The sequence below is a fragment of the Microcaecilia unicolor genome, chromosome 7 (assembly GCF_901765095.1).
Source record: "Microcaecilia unicolor chromosome 7, aMicUni1.1, whole genome shotgun sequence".
In the NCBI taxonomy this organism is placed as follows: Eukaryota; Metazoa; Chordata; class Amphibia; order Gymnophiona; family Siphonopidae; genus Microcaecilia; species Microcaecilia unicolor.
In genome coordinates, this window is record NC_044037.1 from 242648611 (window position 1) to 242672656 (window position 24046).

Sequence of the window (24046 nt, forward strand, 5' to 3'; positions counted from 1 at the left end):
AACATTGCTCACTTTTTTGGCTTCCCCAAAGCACTATCTTAATCCCTTAGACAGTGGACCATATGTATATCATGCCGTGCAATGGCAAATAAAAAGAAAAACTTGCAAAAATATGCTTATCATGGCAATATACAACACGACTGTGACAAAACAGTGGGTTTTAACCTGTAAACTGTGTAGTTGCCTATGCATGCCCAGTGCGTGCCAGATTGGAGTTACTGCCCAGTTACCGTGTGGTCCTTGCAGTAATTTCAATTTTGGTGCCCATCCACTACGCGCGTCTGAAAAATGTTTATTTTCTGATGCGCAGCAGCTACTTGCATCAAGTGGAATTTGACGCGTGTAGACCATTACCGCCCGTTTACTGCGTGAGACCTTGCTGCTAGTCAGTGGTTTACGATAAGGTCTCAGACCCAAAATGGATGCGTAGCAATTTTCATTTTGTTGCACGTCCATTTTTGGCAAACAAGGCATTTTTTGTAGGAGCACTAAAAAATAATTCTGCGCATGCCCAAAACACACATCTACACTACCGCAGGCCATTTTTCATCGCACCTTAGTAAAAGGACCCCTGTATTAATTATATCTTAAAGCATATTTCTCTAGTTTGGCCAGCAAGTGGTGCATGTTTATGTTTAAAGTTGTTACAGAGAAATGACTTTTTTCTTTAGTGTAGCACAGATAGGAAGTAGATGCAGTGTACTTTTGAAAACTTGCTGTTCTGGGCTGTGATTGGCACAGGAGCTCGATTCATCTAGGATGTACTGGGGGGTTTTTCCAGTCTTAGCCAGGTAGAAAAGAGAGAGATCTTTTTGCTGAGGCCATGTGAACATTTTTATATTTGATAGTGGAGGAGTAGCCTAGTGGTTAGTGCAGCAGACTTTGATCCTGGGGAACTGGGTTCAATTCCCACTGCAGCTCCTTGTGACTGTGGGCAAGTCACTTAACCCTCCATTGCCCCAGGTACAAAATAAGTACCTGTATATATGTAAACCGCTTTGAATGTAGTTGCAAAATACCACAGAAAGGTGGTATATCAAGTCCCATTTCCCTTTCCCTTCCCTAACCTGTGAGCAGCTATATGTCCTGATCTCCCCAGGTACTATTTAGATATTAAACAGATGTTTAGTTTTATAATTGATCCATATTTCAGTTACCTGTTATTGTTTTGCTGACGACACCTTTTCTGTTCATTGTTCTAATTTTTCACTACAATAAACATTTTTAGTTTATTGCTTCTGCTTGTCTGGACTGACTAAGAATCCTGGTGGTTTGTGTGTTGGGTCTGCGAATGCTTTCTAAGAACTGTGGGAACTACTGGGAGTGTGGCCCCAGTAACCTAGAAATCACTGGGGAACACCTTGAGAGCGGGAGACTCTCCCAGAGGCAGTTGGGATCCAGTCGGTGGGAGGAGGGTGCTAGTGTAGAGCTCAAGCGGCAGAGGGCAGTCAGACCTGAGCTGTGCTGGGGATAGACCCTCAAGTCACTGCGGGGTAGCCCCAGGTGAATGGCTAGGCATTTCGTGGCAACGATGAATGTTGAAAGCATGAGTATTCTGAGTATTGGGAATCTGAGGCCATCATAGGCTGGAGGTGGGAATAATGATATTCCAAACCTGGGAAGGAGCCTTCTACTTGTGGATCCTACAGGTGCATATCTCTATAAAACCTGGATGTTAAATTACTAGCAAATGTTAGCCATTAGACTTAATACTTATATTGCAGATTTAGTAGGGGCGGACCAATTGGGATTTACCACTGGAAGAATGAGAGGATATGATGTTAGATGCACTTTGCATCTAATATGGCTTGCTAAGACTCAGTGGAGTCCTACTGGTACTCCTGTCTATAGATGCAGAAAAAGTATTTGATATTTAAAGTGAAGTGGGGCTTCTGAGAAATATTTTATGGTTCAACATTTTTATTGATGACAATCAGGATATACAAGGCTTGTGAGACATTTCAAGTTCTGAACAGCTGACACAAATAAACGATACAGCATTATCCGTCATCAAGTTTTACATTGTTAATAAATCTCCAAACTCCCCCCCCCCCCCCAACCCTCCCCCCCCCCCCAACTTCACCGTAAGGATAAAGGAGAAACAACCAATGAAGTAATAATCTCTTATCGGAAACGTATTAGCGACCACACTCCTTCCACTGCTACGAATATCATGTTCTATATATTCAGCAATGGACCTGCAGTCCCCAAATGGTATGGTTAGCACCCTTTCCTGGGGCACAAGCTGGAGAGCCTGTGTTCTGATGGCCCTCCCTCCTTTCTGAGAAATATTTTAACTAAGCAGGGATTTGGTCCGAATTCCTGGCACTTGATTTCAGCCCTGGGCTCATCGCCCAGGGTTAGAATTAGGGTTAATGGTGGGGATTCCAATGCTTTATGACTTTCAGGGGGGTACTAGACAAGGGTGCCCATTATTGTTTTCATTGGAGGTTGAGCCCTTGGCAGCTAGGATCCATGCAGGTTCTAATATAAAAGGCATCAGAATGGGTAGGGAAGAATTTGAGATTTCCTTATTCGTAAATGGCATTCTGTTGACTGCAGTTGATCCCAGGCACTCTTTACCATATATATGGAAGAACTAGAAAAATATAGTGGGTTATTGGGGTTCAAAATCAATGCATGTAAGCCAGAACTCTTGAATGTGACACTGAATTCAGCCCCCATTCAAGTGATAAGGAACAATCACTTGTTGAGTGGGCAAGGGAATATATTCAATATCTAGGGGTCAAAATATGTCCAAAACCATCAAAACATTTTTAAGTTAAAAATACAGTAATCTACTACAGTTGCTATCTAATGATTTAGATTGCTGGAACAAAATATGCCACACATTTATTTATTTATTTATTTGCTGCATTTGCATCCCACATTTTCCCACCTTTTTGCAGGCTCAATGTGGCTTACATTATATAGCAATGGCATCACCATTAATAGAGTAAGAGGTTCAGCATATTGTTACAGTTAATATACAAGAGTAACAGGTAGGTAGGGTAAATAAAATGATAATACATAACATACAAGTGAGAGTAGGAAAAAATGTAATGTTCAATAATGATAATATGATAAACTAGTCAAATCAGAAGGGATCAATATTGGTTGGTTCTGGTATAGATTAAGAAACAAGTCATTAAGGAGGATTCTTTTTGTATGGTTAGGGAGAATGGTAAATAAAATGATGGTGCTGCAAAAGTTCCTGTACCTTTGCCAAAAACTTCCAGTAAGTTCCCGGATTCACTATCAACCCAACTACAAAGGAAAAAAAAATATTTCTTATATTTGGAGATGGATACCCCCTAGGGCAGGGGTAGGCATCTCCGGTCCTCGAGAGCCGCAGGCAGGTCAGGTTTTCAGGATATCCACAATGAATATGCAGGAGATAGATTTGCATACCATGGAGGCAGTGCTTGCAAATCTATCTCCTGCATATTCACTGTGGATATGCTGAAAACCTGACCTGCCTGCTGCTCTCGAGGACCGGAGTTGCCTACCCCTGCCCTAGGGTATCTAGGATAATGTTTCAAGAGATGGGGACTATCCAATCATTTTCATTGAGTGTCACATGTATGATGACCCGGATGGTGAGAGGTTGTATGTGTGTGTTGCGCTTGTGAGCTCCTGTGCCCAACGAAGCACAGATGAGACAAACAAAGACCTGAGCTCCAGAAGGCGGACGAACAATTCTGAGACTTCGCCTGGAGCGACCCCTTCCTCCGGGGGTTGAGCCCCCCAGACCCCAGGGTCGACAGGATTTCGAGACTCCAGCCGAGAGAAGAGACACGCCAAGAGCACGGTCGGAAGTCAGGCAGAGGTCCAGGCAGGCAGCAGACAAAAAGATGGTCAGGATTCAGGCAATGGTCAAGGCAGGCAGCAAAGAGATGGGCAGGATTCAGGCAATGGTCAAATTCACCAGACACAGGAAACCAGGAAACACCACAAACTCCACCGAAGTTGAAGCCGAAGCAAAATGCTGACAGTGTTCTGCTCTTAAGTAGGCCTCTCATCAGAGGATCCCTGCCACAGCTGACAGGTGAGGACTCTCATTGGGCACACCCCATAAGGATAAGCTTCTCAAGATGGCTGCCTCTCAGGAACAGATACAGATGAACTTCTCAAGATGGTTGCCTCTCAGGAACAGATACAGATGAACCTCCCAAGATGTCTGCCCCTCAGATGAACCTCTCAAGATGGCCACCGCCAGGAGTAGCAAGGTAGGAGTGTAACAGTGTGCATTCGATGCTAATAGCTCGTAGCACTCAGGGAAAGAGTCCAATCCCAGAAGGCTAGAGTAGCAGACTTGGAGAACTGAGGTAAAGGTCCTTTTTTCAGTCTAGTAGTCTTTGTGCTGCCATGGAGGAGAAAAGTCTCCTGAAAGTAGATAGCACCTTGATGTGGCAGGAAGTGATCTTGTAACCAGGACCTGCCTTCTAAGTGATGTAATATCCACACACTAAGGATGAATCTCCAAAGTCATGTACCATCGAGGGAAAGGTTAGGAAGCTGTTATATAGTTGGTTTGATCATTAGACTTTTAGATTGCTGGTAGACGTGAGCATTGCCTGATCACTTGCCTACCTGGTGGAAGATGACAAGATTTTAGATGGTGCTGGGATTTGTTGGCTATCTTGGTACATGTGGGTTTCAATGACATAAGAAAATGTGGGAAGAAGGTTCTGAAAGCCAAATTTAGGCTTTTAGGTAGAAAGTTGAAATCCAGAACCACCAGAGTAGGGCTCTCAGAAATGCTGCCCGTTTCACGCGCAGCATCCAAGGCAGAGATCTGGAGTCTCAATGCATGAATGAGATAATGGTGCAGGGAAGAGTGATTTAAATTTGTTAGGGACTGGGTAACATTCTGAAGAAAGGGTAGCATATTCTGGAAATATAGGTTCCACCTTAATCAGGGTGGAACCAGGCTGCTTGCATCAACATTTAAAAAGGAGGATAGAGCAGCTTTTAAACTAGAACCTGGTGGAAGACTAACAGTTGCTCAAAAGCACATGGTTTGGAACAAGGTATCTTTGAAGGATGCCAGCAGGGACATTAGGGCACCTAGATAGTGAGATTGAAATAAAAGCCATAGTAGACCAGGTGCTTATAAATAAAGAGCAGACTTACTTGAAAGATTGCAAATTATCACTGCCAACTGTTGAGCAAGTTAATAGGAACAAAAAAACTGTTTGAAGTGTCTGTATAAAAATGCTAGAAGCCTAAAAAATAAAATGAGAGAGTTAGAATATAAATGAAAAGGTAGAGAGGATAGGCATCTTTGAGATCAGGTAGAAAGCAACATAGATACAATAAAAAAAAATGAAGGCCTATTCAGTCTGCTTATCCATGCTTCTACCAACCATTCCTCTCCCCTAGAGATCCTATGTACTTGTCCCAATCTTTCTCCGAGGACAAGCAGGCTGCTTGTTCTCACGACTGGGTGACGTCCGCGGCAGCCCCCACCAACCGGAAAGAAGCTTCGCGGGACGGTCGGCACGCAGGGCACGCCCACCGCGCATGCGCGGCTGTCTTCCCGCCCGTGCGCGACCGCTCCCGCCAGTTCCTTTTTTTCCGCGACTGGAGAGAGTTGTGCTTCTGCCACTCTCTCTGTTTCAGCCGCCGGATTTTTCGACCGCGTTTACGCGGATCGTCGCTTCGCTTCGGATTACCGTTCGGTTTTCCTTTTTCTTGTTTGTTAAAAAAAAAAAAAAAAAAAAAGAAAATCTCTGCGCGTGTGGAGCACGCGCTCCCCTTTTCCCTCGCTTCCAGCGGGGACGCCACGTTGCGGCCTAGTGGTCGCTCGGTCGTTTATCTTTTCGTGGTGTGATTTTAGCCACCATTGACGACTTTGACTTCGCCGACGCGATTTTTCCGTCGATGTCCTCGAAGGTCCCGAGTGGATTTAAAAAGTGTGGTCGCTGCGGCCGGCCGATCTCGCAGACCGACACCCACGCTTGGTGCCTCCAGTGCCTCGGGCCGGAGCACAATCTCAAGTCGTGTGCTTTGTGTCTCGGTCTCCGGAAACGGACTCAGGTTGCGAGGCAAGTTCTGCGGGACCGTCTTTTTGGAACTTGCGCCGGCCCCTCGACGTCGACCTCGACGGCATCGGTATCGAAGACCGGTTCTTCGGTACCGGTATCGATGCCCGAGACATCGGCACCGATGGCAGCGACCCCAGGAGAACAGGTCCCGTCGGCCCGCCGGTCCGCCGGTGAGAGTGGGGTTGAGAGGCCGCGTGGGCAGTCGGCCCCGGTCACTCCCTCAGCTCGTGAGCCACGGGACCGACCCCTGTCTGACCCGGTGCCTCGAGACCGAGGGGGATCGACCTCCTCCTCCTCCATGCCCTCCGGCGCCGGTGACGTGCATCGAAAAAAGGATAAGAAGCGTCGTCACCGGACGCCCTCGGTGCATCCCGAAGAGGAGTCGACGCCGAAGCGTCATCGTTGAGAGGAGAGGTCTCCGTCGGTTGTGGAGGTACCGACGCGTCGGGGTTCCGGCACCTCGGTGCCGTCTCCTGGCTCCCAGCAGCTTCCGGCACCGACACCCTTACCGGCCCCACCGCCTTTCCCGGCAGCGGGCCTGGACGAGTGCCTCAGAGCCATCCTTCCGGGGATCCTGGAAGGGCTGATGCGCCAGGCTGTGCCGGCGCCGGGGGTGCTTGCGCCCTCGGCGCCGATGACTGTGGCGCCGGCGAGCTCTAGCCCGGCGCCGGGGCTGTCGACACCGCCGCCGCTTGCGGTGCCGGTCTCGACTGCCACGCAGGTGGAGTCCCCGTCGACGTCGATGGAGGGAGCTCCGTCCCCGCCGGCGCGGGAGTCCACCGCTCGACGACACCGAGACCTCGGTGCCTCGACGTCGAGCCGGGCCCGGTACAGGACTCAGCTACATGAGCTAATGTCCGATACCGAGGATGAGGACTCGTGGGGGGAAGAGGAGGACCCTAGATATTTCTCCTCAGAGGAGTCTACGGGCCTTCCCTCGGACCCCACGCCTTCACCGGAGAGGAAGCTCTCACCTCCTGAGAGTCTCTCCTTTGCCTCTTTTGTGCGGGATATGTCTATCAGCATTCCCTTCCCCGTGGTCTCTGTGGAAGAGCCGAGGGCCGAGATGCTCGAGGTCCTCGACTATCCATCACCACCTAGAGAGTCCTCCACGGTGCCGCTGCACAATGTCCTGAAGGAGACACTGCTTCGGAACTGGGTGCGACCATTAACTAACCCCACCATTCCCAAGAAAGCAGAGTCCCAGTACAGGATCCACTCCGACCCAGAGCTCATGCGGCCCCAATTGCCCCATGACTCAGCGGTCGTGGATTCTGCTCTCAAGAGGGCACGGAGTTCGAGGGATACCGCCTCGGCGCCCCCGGGGCGGGAGTCTCGCACTCTGGACTCGTTTGGGAGGAAGGCCTACCAATCCTCCATGCTCGTGACCCGCATCCAGTCATACCTGCTCTATATGAGCATCCACATGCGGACCAATGTGCAACAGCTGGCGGACCTGGTCGAGAAGCTCCCGCCGGAGCAGTCCAGGCCTTATCAGGAGGTGGTCAGGCAGCTGAAGGCATGCAGAAAGTTCCTGTCCAGGGGTATTTTTGACACCTGTGACGTGGCATCTCGTGCTGCGGCCCAAGGTATAGTGATGCGCAGGCTCTCATGGCTGCGCGCCTCTGACCTGGACAACCGCACCCAGCAGAGACTGGCCGATGTCCCTTGCCGGGGGGATAACATTTTCGGTGAGAAGGTCGAGCAGATGGTGGACCAACTGCATCAGCGGGAAACCGCTCTCGACAAGCTCTCCCACCGGGCGCCTTCAGCATCCGCCCCCACGGGTGGGCGTTTTTCCCGGGCACGGCAGGCTGCACCCTATTCTTTTGCAAAGCATAGGTACAACCAGCCGGCCCGAAGGCCTCGTCAGGCACAGGGACAGCCCCAGCGCGCTCGTTCTCGTCAACAGCGTGCGCCTAAGCAGCCCCCTGCGCCTCCACAGCAAAAGCCGGGGACGGGCTTTTGACTGGATCCACGGGAACATAGCCGCCCTACAAGTGTCCGTACCGGACGATCTGCCGGTCGGAGGGAGGTTAAAATTTTTTCACCAAAGGTGGCCTCTCATAACCTCCGACCAGTGGGTTCTCCAAATAGTGCGGTGCGGATACGCCCTGAATTTGGCCTCCCTGCCTCCAAATTGTCCTCCGGGAGCTCAGTCTTTCAGCTCCCATCACAAGCAGGTACTTGCAGAGGAACTCTCCGCCCTTCTCAGCGCCAATGCGGTCGAGCCCGTACCACCCGGGCAGGAAGGGCAGGGATTCTATTCCAGGTACTTCCTTGTGGAAAAGAAAACAGGGGGGATGCGTCCCATCCTAGACCTGAGAGGCCTGAACAAATTCCTGGTCAAAGAAAAGTTCAGGATGCTTTCCTTGGGCACCCTTCTGCCAATGATTCAGAAAAACGATTGGCTATGTTCCCTGGATTTAAAGGACGCATATACTCACATACCGATACTGCCAGCTCACAGACAGTATCTCAGATTCCGCCTGGGCGCACGCCACTTTCAGTATTGTGTGCTGCCATTTGGGCTCGCCTCTGCCCCACGAGTGTTTACCAAATGCCTCGTGGTGGTAGCGGCCTACCTACGCAAGCTGGGAGTGCACGTGTTCCCATACCTCGACGATTGGCTGGTCAAGAACACCTCGGAGGCAGGAGCCCTCCGGTCCATGCAGTGCACTATTCAACTTCTGGAGCTGCTGGGGTTTGTGATAAATTACCCAAAGTCCCATCTCTAGCCAACTCAGTCTCTGGAATTCATAGGAGCGCTGCTGAATTCCCAGACGGCTCAGGCCTACCTTCCCGAAGCGAGGGCCACCAATCTCTTGGCCCTGGCTTCGCAGACCAGAGCGTCTCAGCAGATCACAGCTCGGCAGATGTTGAGACTTCTGGGTCATATGGCCTCCACAGTTCATGTGACTCCCATGGCTCGTCTTCACATGAGATCTGCTCAATGGACCCTAGCTTCCCAGTGGTTCCAAGCCACCGGGAATCTAGAAGATGTCATCCGCCTCTCCACCAGTTGCCGCACTTCACTGCTCTGGTGGACCATACGGACCAATTTGACCCTGGGACGTCCATTCCAAATTCCGCAGCCCACGAAAGTGCTGACGACGGATGCATCTCGCCTGGGGTGGGGAGCCCATGTCGATGGGCTTCACACCCAGGGTCTGTGGTCCCTCCAGGAAAAGGGTCTGCAGATCAACCTCCTGGAGCTCCGAGCGATCTGGAACGCACTGAAGGCTTTCAGAGATCGGCTGTCCTGCCAAATTATCCAAATTCGGACAGACAATCAGGTTGCAATGTATTACGTCAACAAGCAGGGGGGCACCGGATCTCGCCCCCTGTGCCAGCAGGCCGTCGGGATGTGGCGTTGGGCGTGTCGGTTCGGCATGCTCCTCCAAGCCACGTACCTGGCAGGCGTAAACAACAGTCTGGCCGACAGACTGAGCAGAGTCATGCAACCGCACGAGTGGTCGCTCCATGCCAGAGTGGTACGCAAGATCTTCCGAGTGTGGGGCACCCCCTCGGTGGACCTTTTCGCCTCTCAGACCAACCACAAGCTGCCTCTGTTCTGTTCCAGACTTCAGGCACACGGCAGGCTAGCGTCGGATGCCTTTCTCCTCCATTGGGGGACCGGCCTCCTGTATGCTTATCCTCCCATACCTTTGGTGGGGAAGACCTTACTGAAGCTCAAGCAAGACCGCGGCACCATGATTCTGATAGCGCCTTTTTGGCCCCGTCAGATCTGGTTCCCTCTTCTTCTGGAGTTGTCCTCCGAGGAACCGTGGAGATTGGAGTGTTTTCCGACTCTCATCTCGCAGAACGACGGAGCGTTGCTGCACCCCAACCTTCAGTCCCTGGCTCTCACGGCCTGGATGTTGAGGGCGTAGACTTCACTGCGTTGGGTCTGTCTGAGGGTGTCTCCCGGGTCTTGCTTGCTTCTAGGAAGGATTCCACTAAAAAGAGTTACTTTTTCAAGTGGAGGAGGTTTGTCGTGTGGTGTGAGAGCAGGGCCCTAGAACCTCGTTCTTGCCCTGCACAGAACCTGCTTGAATACCTTCTGCACTTATCAGAGTCTGGCCTCAAGACTAACTCAGTAAGGAATCACCTTAGTGCGATTAGTGCTTACCATTATCGTGTGGAAGGTAAAGCCATCTCTGGAGAGCCTTTAGTCGTTCGATTCATGAGAGGCTTGCTTTTGTCAAAGCCCCCTATCAAGCCTCCTACTGTGTCATGGGATCTCAACGTCGTTCTCACCCAGCTGATGAAACCTCCTTTTGAGCCACTGAATACTTGCCATCTGAAGTACTTGACCTGGAAGGTCATTTTCTTGGTGGCAGTTACTTCCGCTCGTAGGGTCAGTGAGCTTCAAGCCCTAGTAGCTCATGCTCCATATACCAAATTTTATCACAACAGAGTAGTGCTCCGTACCCACCCAAAGTTCCTGCCGAAGGTGGTGTCGGAGTTCCATCTTAACCAGTCAATTGTCTTGCCAACATTCTTTCCCAGGCCGCATACCCGCCCTGCTGAACGTCAGTTACACACATTGGACTGCAAGAGAGCATTGGCCTTCTACTTGGAGCGGACACAGCCCAACAGACAGTCCGCCCAATTGTTTATTTCTTTCGACCCTAACAGGCTAGGGGTCGCTGTCGGGAAACGCACCATCTCCAATTGGCTAGCAGATTGCATTTCCTTCACTTACGCCCAGGCTGGGCTGACTCTTGAGGGTCATGTCACGGCTCATAGTGTCAGAGCCATGGCAGCGTCGGTGGCCCACTTGAAGTCAGCCACTATTGAAGAGATCTGCAAGGCTGCGACGTGGTCATCTGTCCACACATTCACATCTCATTACTGCCTCCAGCAGGATACCCGACGCGACAGTCGGTTCGGGCAGTCGGTGCTGCAGAATCTGTTTGGGGTGTAAATCCAACTCCACCCTCCAGGACCCGAATTTATTCTGGTCAGGCTGCACTCTCAGTTAGTTGTTCTTCGTAGGTCAATTTCTGTTGTACCCTCGCCGTTGCGAGGTTCAATTGACCTGGGTTCTTGTTTTGAGTGAGCCTGAGAGCTAGGGATACCCCAGTCGTGAGAACAAGCAGCCTGCTTGTCCTCGGAGAAAGGGTATGATACATACCTGTAGCAGTTGTTCTCCGAGGACAGCAGGCTGATTGTTCTCACCTACCCTCCCTCCTCCCCTTTGGAGTTGTGTGTTTCATTTTTTGCTAGTCATTCAACTGGCGGGAGCGGTCGCGCACGGGCGGGAAGACGGCCGCGCATGCGCGGTGGGCGTGCCCTGCGTGCCGACCGTCCCGCGAAGCTTCTTTCCGGTTGGTGGGGGCTGCCGCGGACGTCACCCAGTCGTGAGAACAATCAGCCTGCTGTCCTCGGAGAACAACTGCTACAGGTATGTATCATACCCTTTCTTGAATTCAGATTAGAGAATGACAGGGGGACAAAGGTTGAAGTTAAAGTCTGCTTGTTGCAGCGGTTTGCAAATAAAAGTTGTTTCGTTATTAAACCTTTGGAGTGCCGTGTGTTTCCTGGACTAAATAGCTAAGTGGAGCCCAGAACTGATGAGAGAATCTGACCATAGACCCATTCCAGTTCACCTGCAGTCAAGCTCGAGAGTGAATGAGTGTGACAAGAGTGGCCCTGAATGTGAAACTGAATTGATAACTGCTTTGTGCCCAGGGGCCGGAGCTAGTGCACGGGTGAGACCCAGGTCACATACAGACTCATTTTCGAAATGGAAGGACGCCCATCTTTCGACTCAAATCGGAAGATGGGCCTCCTTCTCACAGGGTCACCCAAATCGGTATAATCGAAAGCTGATTTTGGGCGTCCCCGACTGGGGATGACCAAAGTTCACAGGGGCGTGTTGGAGGTGTAGCAAAGGGGGGCTTTGGGCGTTCCTAACACATGGACGTCCTTGACCCATAATGGAAAAAAAAAAGGACGTCCCTGACGAGCATTTGGACGACTTTACCTGGTCCTGTTTTTTTTACAAGCAAGGCACAAAAAGGTTCCCGAACTGACCAATGACCACCGGAGGGAATCGGGGATGACCTCCCCTTACTCCCCCAGTGGTCACTAACCCCCTCCCACCCTCAAAATTTTTTTAAAATATTTTTTGCCAGCCTCAAAAATCATACCCAGCTCCATGACAGCAGAATGCAGGCACCTGGAGCAGTTTTAGTGGGTATTGCAGTGCACTTTAGGCAGGCGGACCCTGGCCCATCCCCCCTACCTGTTACACTTGTGGTGGTAAATGTGAGCCCTTCAAAACCCACCAGAAACCTACTGTACCCACATATAGGTGCCCCCTTCACCCATAAGGGCTATGGTAGTGGTGTACAGTTGTGGGGAGTGGGTTTTGGGGGGCTTAGCACACAAGGTAAGGAAGCTATGTACCTGGGAGCAATTTGTGAAGTCCACTGCAGTGCCCCCTAGAGTGCCCGGTTGGTATCCTAGCATGTCAGGGGGACCAGTGCTCTACGAATGCTAGCTCCTCCCACAACCAAAGGGCTTGCATTTGGTCATTTCTGAGATGGGCATCCTTGGTTTCCATTATCACCAAAAATCAGGGACGACCATTTCTAAGGACGACTTAAATTTCAGGGTTTCGGCATCCCCAAACGTATTATCGAAACGAAAGATGGACATCTATCTTGTTTCGATAATACGGGTTTCCCCGCCCCTCCACCGGGACGTTTTGTGAGGACGCCCTCAGCAAAACTTGAGCATCTCTTTCAATTATGCCCCTCACAGTGTTTTTAGGAAGTGTCTGGAAACATGGCTTTTTGATGATAATTGTTTTCTGTTTTGTGATGTATATGCTCTTTGTATTGTATTTTTGTTTAATATTGTGACCCACACTGAACCTGATTTTTTAGAGTTTTTGTGAAATACAAGATCCTAATAGCACAGCAGTTTTGCCCACTGCTTTCCTACTTCTTCCAGATGTTCCCTTCCAACTAACAACTCATTGAGGTAATCCCCCATCTGAACAGTTTTTTTTTTTTTTGAAGTCTAGAATTCACTTTTGAATGAACCCTCTCCACAGCTGTCTTAATATTAAACCAGTCCATCCAGTGATCACTAATGCCAGAGGGTCACTTACTATAATATCAGAAACACACTCTTCATTCATAAGCTCTTAGTCCAGTTGGCCCCATCCCACATGGGATCCATTACCAACTGTTGGAACGGTATGCCTTGTAGAGAATCCAGTATCTCCCTACTTCTAGAGGACCCTACAATGGGGATACCCCAATCAACATCTGGCACATTAAAATCACCTGTATGTAGTACTTCCCCTTTCAGTTATATTTTGAATGTATTCAGTTCAATCTTTGTCCATTTCTTCTGTCTGTGAAGGAGGTCTGTATATCACAGCAGCGTAAATACATTTTCCACTCCCTTTTTCCAGATTGATCAATAGTACCTGTTCCTTTACCCTGTAGGTCCTACAATTATAAGGTTTGAATATCTTTTTTATATAATCTCCCTCTTCCTCACATTCTTCCTACTCTTGTCTTTCCTGAACAGATTGTAGCCTGGTATAACTGTATCCCAGTCATGGTTCTCTGTGACCACTACTAAATCCAAATTAGCCTCTAGATCCTGAATCTTGTTTCCCGTAATACGGGCATTAGTATAAACTGCTTTCCAGATGTTGTCCCTTTTTCCCATTTGTGTAGAGGTATTTAATGCTTCACTTATCCGAGGGCTTATACTTACCTGAGGGTTTTGATCACCTAGCCCCAAAGATTCTAGTTTAAAGCCCTCTTCAGTAGGCTAACCAGTCTGCTGCTGAAGACACTTCTTCCCCTTTTTGATAGACTGATATCATCTCTGCTCAGCAGCCCCTGGAAAATCATCCCATGGTCCAAGAAGTTGAAATGCTCTTTCTGACACCTTCTGCACAGCTACATGTTCATCTCCAGGATGCGAGCTTCTCTGCCTTGGCCTTTACCATTGGCAGGGAGGATTGATGAGAACACCACCTACATACCTGTCTGTGTCACCTTCTCTCCCAGAGCCATCTAGTCATTTTTGATACGTTCAGAAGGATACCTAGCAGTATCATTTGTGCCAACACAGATGAACAGCATCGGATAATAATCTTTAGGCTTGATGACTCTCTTGGCAAACTCTCTGTAATATAAGTACATAAGTATTGCCACACTGGGACAGACCAAAGGTCCATCAAGCCCAGCATTCTGTTTCCAACAGTGGCCAATCCAGGTCACAAATACTTGGCAAGATCCCAAAAAATTTCAGTACATCTTATGCTGTTTATCCCAGAAATATGCAGTGGATTTTCCCCAAGTTAATTTAATAATGGTCCATGGACTTTTTCTTTAGGAAGCTGTCCAGACCCTTTTTAAACCCTGCTAAGCTAACTTCCTTTACCACATTCTCTGGCAACAAATTCCAGAGTTTAATTACACGTTGAATGAATTTGGGCACATAGCCCTCAGAAGTGAATCATCATCCACCATTACTTTTTGCCTCCTAGTGGTCACTGATTCAGCAACCTTGGGGATTTTCAGCTTCGGTTCCTCCTGTCCCTTGGTACTCTCACCTCCTCCACTTCCAGGGTTGCATAACAGAGTACAAATTATATTGCAGTGATAGAGTGGATCAAATTTGTGGAGGAATAACACTGTGTTTTAAAGAGGGCCTTGAAATAAATAGGCAGGACACAAAAATACATAGAAATTCCATGTGTAAAGGGAAAAGGGTAGTGATAACAGTATACTATCATCCAACTGGCCAGAATGAACAGATAGATGTTGAAAAGTTAGCAGAAATTAAGGAAACTAATCAATTAGGTAACACAATTATTAATGGGTGATTTCAGTTATCTTACTCCCAGGCAACCAAGTCCCTCCTGTGGTGTAATGCCTTCAGTACTGGGTAACAATCCACTCTCTTAATCTACCCTCATACATATACCCCATTGTAGTATGTTTGACATTTGTACCCCACATTATCCCAAACAAGTTTGGGTTCAATGTGGCTTACATCAAACTTTTCAAGCAAATTACAATAAGAGAGCTATTATGAAAATACAAAACAGTAATAGATAAAAAAAATATCCAAGCAGTAAGATCTTTTAATTTAAAAGAATAACAATCACCAACAGTGGAAAGGAATTTATTAAATAAGAATGTTTTTAACAATTTTTCAGCAATTTACAAAATTTCAAGTAGTCGGGAAATTAAAGACTGAAGGGATAGGAAGTAGTGTCCTATTGTGGATTAAAAACTGGTTAAAAGATAGAAAACAGAGAGTAGGGTTAAATGGTCAGTATTCTCAATGGAGAAGGGCAGTTAGTGGGGTTCCCCAGGGGTCTGTGTTGGGACCACTGCTTTTTAACATATTTATAAATGACCTACAGATGGGAGTAACTAGTGAGGTAATTAAATTTGCTGACAACACAAAGTTATTCAAAGTTGTTAAAACGCAAGAGGATTGTGAAAAATTACAAGAGGACCTTACAAGACTGGGAGACTGGGCGTCTAAATGGCAGATGATGTTTAATGTGAGCAAGTGCAAAGTGATGCATGTGGGAAAGAGGAACCTGAATTATAGCTATGTAATGCAAGGTTCCACATTAGGAGTCACCGACCAAGAAAGGGATCTAGGTGTCGTCATTGATGATACATTGAAACTTTCTGCTCAGTGTGCTGTGGCGGCTAAGAAAGCAAATAGAATGCTAGGTATTATCAGGAAAAGAATGGAAAACAAAAATGAGGAGGTTATAATGCCTTTGTATCGCTCCATGGTGCGACCGCACCTCGAATATTGTGTTCAATTCTGGTCACCACATCTCAAAAAGATATAGTTGAATTAGAAAAGGTACAGAGAAGGGCAACGAAAATGATAAAGGGGACGGGACAACTTCCCTATGAGGAAAGGCTAAAGGGCTAGGGCTCTTCAGCTTGGAGAAAAGACGGCTGAGGGGAGATATGATAGAGGTCTATAAAATAATGAGGAATGGAACAGGTAGACATGAAGCGTCTGTTTACTCTTTCTAAAAATACTAGGACTAGGAGGCATGCAATGAAGCTGCAAAGTAGTACATTTAAAACAAATCGTAGAAACTTTTCTTCACTCAATGTGTAATTAAACTCTGGAATTCATTGCCAGAGAATGTGGTAAAGGCAGTTAGCTTAGCGGGGTTTAAAAAAGGTTTGGACAGCTTCCTAAAGGAAAAGTCCATAGACCATTATTAAAATGGACTTGGGGAAAATCCACTGCTTATTTCTGGGATAAGCAGCATAAACATAAAATGTTTTGTACTTTTTTGGGATCTTGCCAGGTATTTGTGACCTGGATTGGGCACTGTTGGAAACAGGATGCTGGGCTTGATGGTTCTTTGGTCTGTCACAGTATGGCAATACTTATGTATATGTATGTACTGTATAAAAGTTTTCAAAAATGAGGACTTAGGAGCTAAACACCTCCAACAGAACAATAAGGGCCTCTTTTACTAGGACACGCTAGCGTTTTTAGCGTGTGCTAATATTTAGGGTGTGCTAAACATTAGAGATATCCATATATTCCTATGGACATCCCTAACGTTTATGCTCCCTAAATATTAGCGTGGACTAAAAATGCTAGCACGCCTTAGTAAAATAGACCCTGTGTTCATCTATAGGTTATTCAAGCGTAGTTTCCAAAATCAAAAAATATATGGCAAAAAAAATCTCTACTCTTAAAACTACAACTCATAATATGGAGAAAAAAGTCATTTTACAAAAATATTCCCCCAGTATTTGAGTGCATAACATACAGTTGTAATCTTCCACAAACACATTCAATGCATCAGCAAATAGCCATAAACTGAACCAAAATCTACACAGTTTTAGCCCAATATTGACTAGATAGATGTAACGTCCAGGGCATTCTAGGGAAGTAAAGTTCCTAGATGAATCAAAGACTGTTTTATGGAGCAGCTGGTTAGATTTCGGCTTAGTGGACTACATGATCTGGTGCAAGAGGTTACGGTGCTGGGGCCACTTGACAACAGTGATCATTACATGATCAAATTTGATTTAATAATTGGGGTATGTACATACAGGAAATCCAGTATAACTGAAAAAATGATGAAAATGGTCAAAAGAAAACTTAGGGAACAAAAGAATTAATTTTTATTATGGAATAGTTAACCAAAATCATGTTGCCTTTCTAAAACCAAAAATATTTGTTTTATTTTTTGGTTCAAAATTCTAGCATTTCCTGGGGGCTGTGTTGCATTGGCAAGTGGAAAATTTCTTGGAAAATGGGAGGTTAAAAATTGTAGAAATTTTAAAGCATTTACTGTCCACAAAATAAGTATTGGATCTGTCCAAAAAGAAACACCACCTCCCAAATCTAAACACGACTGTCAAGAAGGATGGTCTTCCGGATCAGATGGCCTTTACTGCTACAAGGTAATGATGATCATTTCTGTCACTTCTTTTCAACTATTTGCGGTCACTAAAATAATGGCATAATTTTAAACAACTATTTTCTTGAGGTCTAGCTCCAGACCTTCTGAAAATTCTTCCAGGGACTCCACAGCTTGTTGCATTTTCAGAATATTTATAGTGAATATTACTATTACTACTACTTAACATTTCTAGAGCGCTACTAGGGTTACGCAGCGCTGTACAAAATAAAGGAGGACGGTCCCTGCTCAAAGGAGCTTACAATCTAAAGAACGAAATGTCAAGTTGAGCAGACTAGATTTCCTGGGTAGAGGTGTAGAGGTTAGTTGCCGAAGGCGACGTTGAAGAGGTGGGTTTTAAGCAGAGATTTGAAGATGGGAGGGGGCCTGGCGTATGGGCTCGGGGAGTTTGTTCCAAGTGTGGGGTGAGGCGAGGCAGAAAGGGCGGAGCCTGGAGTTAGCGGTGGTGGAGAAGGGTACTGAAAGGAGGGATTTGTCTTGAGAGTGGAGGTTATGGGTAGGAACGTAAGGGGAGATGAGGGTTGAGAGGTAAGGAGGGGCTGCAGATCGAGTACATTTGTAGGTTAGTAGCAGAAGCTTGAATTGAATGCAGTACCTGATCGGAAGCCAATGAAGTGACTTGAGGAGGGGGGTGGTATGAGTGTATCGGTTCAGGCGGAAGATAAGACGTGCAGCAGAGTTCTGAACAGACTGAAGGGGGGATAGGTGGCTAAGTGGGAGACCAGTGAGGAGTAGGTTGCAGTAGTCAAGGCGAGAGGTAATGAGAGAGTGGATGAGAGTTCGGGTGCTGTGCTCAGATATTCATGAGAACAATATGTATACATTGAATCAGCAATACAAGCATGTTGCTACAGAAGAACAGAATTCATAGGGCCTTTTAACATGAAATTTAGGAGCTTCAAAAAGTACAGAAGCAAATTTCTGCAGGGAGAGAGCCAAGCAACATTAAAAGAGGTGCATTCTTGTTATCTCCAGATGTAACTATTTCCAAGAATTGGGCAATTAGTAAAATAGATGCCCTAATGTAGGGACAGAGGAAATGGAAATAAGTAGTACTAGTAATATAGAATAAATTTGCAAACACACACATCATCTGCAGGTGCTTTTCAGTAGCTCTGATGTATTCAGATCACCTGTCTGTGCTTTATGCACCCGTGATAGTATCCTGTGGCAGATTTCTGTATGTATCTCCAGAAATCTTTTTGTGTTAAAGTATAAACAGATTCTCTTTTTCTTTTTACCTGAACAAAAAAAAAAAAAAGGTTTTCCATTATGAAAGATTGCTGAAAAAGAGAACATGGGAACAGGCTGAAAGATTCTGCGAGGCATTCGGAGCCCATCTTCCCAGCATTACTAGGTCTACTGAAATGCAAGAACTCCATGTTCTGTTACGGTCTCAGATCAGGTAGCATCTGCATGTTTCACATTTTGTTCGCAACAGCCTTTGCTCTAGATTTCTGAGGGGCCCTTTTACAAAGGTGCGCTGACAAAATGGCCTGCGATAGTGTAGACACATGTTCTAGGCGCGCACAGAGTCATTTTTCAGCACACCTGTAAAAAATGCCTTTTAAAAAACGGACGTGTGGCAAAATTAAAATTGCCATGCGTCCATTTTGTGTCTGAGACCTTACCACCAGCCATTGACCTAGCGGTAAAGTCTCACACAGTAACTGGGCAGTAATGACCTACGTGCGTCAAATGGCACTTGGCGCGCATCCGCCAAAAATGAAATTACCGCAAGAGCCACGCGGTAGCCGTTTGTAACTCTATTTTGGCATGTGTTGGGCGTGCGTAGACGCTTACACGGCTTAGTAAATGGGCCCCTGAGTTATTCAGATGATCACACAACAAAAGCAAATGCATTTCACCAAGTGTTAAAGCTGCAATTCATGCAACAAGTTTGGTATGAAGATGAGGTGTGCAAGGTGAGACAGCAGTTTTACATTTGTATTCATTCATTTTTTTTATTTTCAGCGGTCACCGATGGATCTGGATTGGACTGAATAAGAGAAACCCGGCTTCCCAAGGATCTTGGCAGTGGAGTGATAATAGACCAGTAAGTAAACTTGACAGTACCAATTGAAAGATGATTTGAAGGGCTTTCTCCACGGTGACTTGCCATCTCCCATTTTTAATTTTGAAATCATTTTGACACCTAATAGATCTTTTTTGTTTTGGTGGTAGTGTCATGTGGTGGTACTGAATTGTTGCTTGTTTGATAACACCAAAACATTGCATTCTTGGAATTTACTATGACTAAGTAATTATTCTTGTAAAAGGTTAATTTTAAGTTTCAAATTACATTGTTTGGGATAGAGAGTTAATATTACAAAGTTAAAAGAAATATTTCAAGTAACCCCATGTTCCTTCTTTAGTTTCTCACCTATTGAGCCATTGGGGTTGTTTTTAAGATGAAACGAAAACTGTATGGTACTTAGCTGTTCCTAGGTTTCAGATATAGATGTTCAAATAAAAAAAGAAATTATCATTGTGCCCAGTCCTTTCCATTTATACTCTAACTTAATTGTAATCTTGACATCTCAACTGTCCATGTACAAGTTCACATATATTTCTGAATGTTCAGAAAATCATGAGCATTTCTAGCAGGCTGTAAAAGCTATTGGAATTTGCTCATGGCCATAGCAGTAGTAGTTGACATATATGCAAATAATATTGTTGCTTATTCTGGGTTTCTTAACATTCCACGGATGTCCACAATACTAGGCACAACATAATGAAAAGCATCTACAAAATGCAAAGTACAATAATAAAGGACACTCATGACAAAACATAATATATAATTAAAAAGAAAACATAAAATCAAATCAGTAAACTTGAGCCACAGTAATATGAATTAGATGACAATCTGTTTAAATCCTAAAGATACGTAACACAAAATAAAGACTAAGACGTGCTAACAGATTCAGCGCTTGCTAAATGCCACAAAGCCCATTGTATAACTATGAGCTGCATGGCACTTAACGCTCACTAATTTATTAGTATTATGTTGACATCGTATTATATCTGTTTGAATATTCTTTTCCATTCTCTCTATTATGGTATTGTTTGTATTGTACTAACTTCATATTTCCAAGTTTACCTCTTTCAGGGGCCCTTTTACAAAGGTGCTTAAGGGCCTATGCGCATCCAGTGCTCGCCAAATCAGCATTACCGCCCAGCTACTGCATACCGAAAACACGTGGTAGACAATATTTTCTACCGCATGGCGATTAACCTGGCAGTAAGTGGCAGTGGACGCACGCTGCATGCTTACCGCCCAGGTAGCGTATGAGAACTTACCTCTAAGTCAATGGGTGGCGGTAAGGTCTCAGGCTGAAAATGGATGTACGCTGGTTTTTATTTTGCCGCAGGCCCATTTTCCAGCCCCTTAAAAAAAGGCCCTTTTTCCAGGACGTGGTTAAAACTGGCCCGGCGTGCATCCAAAAGACACGCTTGCACTGCTGCAGGCCACTTTTTTCTGCAGCTTAGTAAAAGGGTCCCTCATATTTGGTCATTTTACTATTGTTATGTTAACAAAATTTTGTAAGCAGAATAGTGTGTCACAGGCGTATAGCTAGACCTCACTTTGTTTTTTTTTGGGGGGGGGGGGGGCTGAGCCCAAAGTGGAGGGCATATTTTGCCCCTCCTTCCCGCTGTTCTCCCCCCTGCCACAACCCCACATACCTGGGCTGGCAGGGGTTCCCAAGCCCCGCCAGCAGAAGCTTTCCTCCAGTGCTATTTGATGTCATGCTGCCTCCCTGTTTCGGTCATCAGACTAAAAAAACCCATCGTACAAAAATGTTTTCATTTTGTGGTCAACCAAGTGTTAACTACAGGTTGGCATGTCTACATCCAAACAATTGGTATTCTCTTCTTTTTTTTTTTTCCTGAGAAAAGAAGAGTGAGTAAATACACACATAATTTAGAGCTGCATCATTGAAAGAAGGCCTTGGTTCTGAGGTAAAATGATTCACCATGCTATCCAACCATTTGAAAAGTTTCCCCTGAACTATGACATTCCATTAAAAGTTCTACTTTCCAGGTGGAAATCACTACTTTTGTCAGTTTGAAGTACTACTTGTGTAATATGTCTTTTATTTCTTTTCCATAGGTGTCATCTGTTGTGCCAAATGATTTTTATGAGGATGACTATGACCTTAGAGACTGTGCTGCTTTGAGGGTATGTCATGCAGGCATTATCATTCTGGAGTGTTTTTTTTTTTTTTGTAAGATTTATACACAGGTGAATTGTTTACACAAATCTAAAGGCAAGACTATTTTCCATACCTGGCAAGTGTTAAAATCCTTTTAGTGCACACTCTAGAGTGAAGCTGCACTTATAAAATGTCCTGTAACTAAGCCATCAGCTTCTATATTTTTTAGCGCAGTGATATCAAATTTATGGCATTCTGTGCAACAGGAACTGAAATGTGAAACAGATTATCTGAATTTAGACAAAGAACTGAAAATTTGGGATGTTTTTTTTACTAAACGTTAGTGCATGTTACCTGCCTCAGGACCCATTTTATTTCTCTGGGCCACACTGTAGATAACTTGCGCTAATCTGTAGTAAAAAAAAAAAAAAACCTCTTGGTTATTCATGAAACATTTGTTAGCTTTTATTTTTAATCTCTTTTTAGCCAGTTCTTGTAATTGCTGTACTAAGCAAACTCTTCCTGTGTTTTATTTTTGTCTACCTGTATGTATAAACCATGTTGAACTTTGCAGTTAAAACGGTATATAAATTTCATCATTATTAGTATAATTATTCTTATTAATAATTTATCCATAGCAAACCAAGGGCCCTGTTTACTAAGCTGCGCTAAACGCTAAGTCACCCATAGAAACATATGGGCGACTCTAGCGTTTAGCACACGTTATTAAATAGGGCCCCAAGATTTGCCAAGCTGGGTCATCTTGTTTGAGAAGGGCCAGTCCAAGCCACTTATAAATATCAGTCGGATCTGAGAAGCAGGAAGTGGAGATATCTAATGGACCTAGCAGCTAAGAAACTTGTCCAGACTTTTTTTCTTTTAAACTCATCTGTATTATTAGCCTTCACCTTGTATACCAGCAGCAAATTACGCAGTTTAATTAAGCATTGAATGTGTTTTAGATATGCCACTAGTAATTTTCATAGAGTTCTAGTTCTGGTATCAGCAAAAAGAATAGCAGTTATCTATTCATTATTTCTCACCACTCATATATCCTCTCCAGTCAAGCTAAAGCATCGTAACCTGTCAAGCCTTCATAAGAGAGCTATTCCATTCTGTTAATCAGTGTTTCACAACCTTTTAGGTGTCAAGTACCCCAATGTTTACACTATTTTAATAGGTAACCTCTTCCCCCATCACGAAACGGTTGGCCACCTGCCTGGGGTCACTTAGAAGGTCTATCCCCAGCACAGCTCAGGTTCGCCTGCACCTGCCACTTGTTCTCTACACTAGTGCCCGCCTCCCACCGACTGGGTCCCAACCATCTCTGGGCGAGTCACCCGCTTTCAAACTATCCCCAGTGATTTCTAGGTTACTGAAGCCATATTCCCAGTGGTCCCACAGTTCCCAGAAAGCACTCACAGACCCAACACACAAACCACCAGGATTCTTTATCATTCCAGACAGGCAAAGGCAATAAACTAAAAGAAATGTTTGTTGTCTGAAAAATTGAACAATGAACAAAATATGTGCAATCAGCACACAATATCAGTTAACTAATTATAACACTAACTAAACATTTGTTTAGTTTCTAAAAAGTACGTGGGAAGATCAGGACATATAACTGTTTGTTTACTGAGCCTCAGCAAAGAGATCCTGCTGTCTTTTCTTCCAGGCTAAGACTGGAGCAAAAGCCAGTATTCTCCAAATGAAAATGAGCTCCTGGGCCAATCGGAACCCAGAACAAGAAAATTTCAAAAATATATTGCTTCTTGCTTCCTGTTTGTATGCTAAAACTAAAGAAGAGAACAATCCTTTCTCTGTAACAGCTTTACAGCAAAGAAATACCGCCTGCTGGCCAAACAGGAGAAATACACTTCAGGATATAATTAATACAGGAAAATATCCAATACATTTTACAGGCTTAAAACACACTGGGGCCATTTCACAGAGCAGCAGTAAGCCCAACGCGGGCTTACCGCTTGCTCTTCCAGGACTACTGCTGGCCCAACACTGGCCAGAAATGGTTTGCGTGGCGGTAATTGGGCATCGCCTCAGTGGGTGGCAGTAAGAGCACCCTCTCACATGGCCATTCGGTAAGAGTTCTCTTACCACATGGCCATGTATGCCTGGGGTCTTTTTACCCACTGTGGTAAAAAAAGGCCCTGGCACATGGGTAAAATGGCCCCAACCACCGCAAAAAAAAAAAAAAAACCTAGTGCAGGGCAAAATGCAGTTCACCAATTTTTTAATTTTTTTTTATTTTTTTTGCCATAGTTTTGAAAGAGGAAAGTGTAACGCTGCAAGAGAGAATGAGACAGAAGGGAGGAGAATGAGAAAAGAAGGGATGGCTGAGGGGTGAGGTGCCACCCCAC

The 24046-nt window shown here is 45.6% G+C and overlaps 1 protein-coding gene across 1 annotated transcript in view; it reads left to right on the plus strand.

Moving 5' to 3' along the window:
• The window catches only part of LOC115475119 (lymphocyte antigen 75-like), a gene marked incomplete at its 5' end in the record, with an annotated part of 231824 nt that overhangs the window by 40737 nt on the left and 167041 nt on the right, over nt 1–24046 (plus strand). The window contains 4 exon segments of the mRNA XM_030210860.1: nt 17301–17500; nt 18780–18922; nt 19492–19573; nt 21629–21697. Of these exon segments, the coding sequence (XP_030066720.1) occupies nt 17301–17500; nt 18780–18922; nt 19492–19573; nt 21629–21697 (494 nt within the window).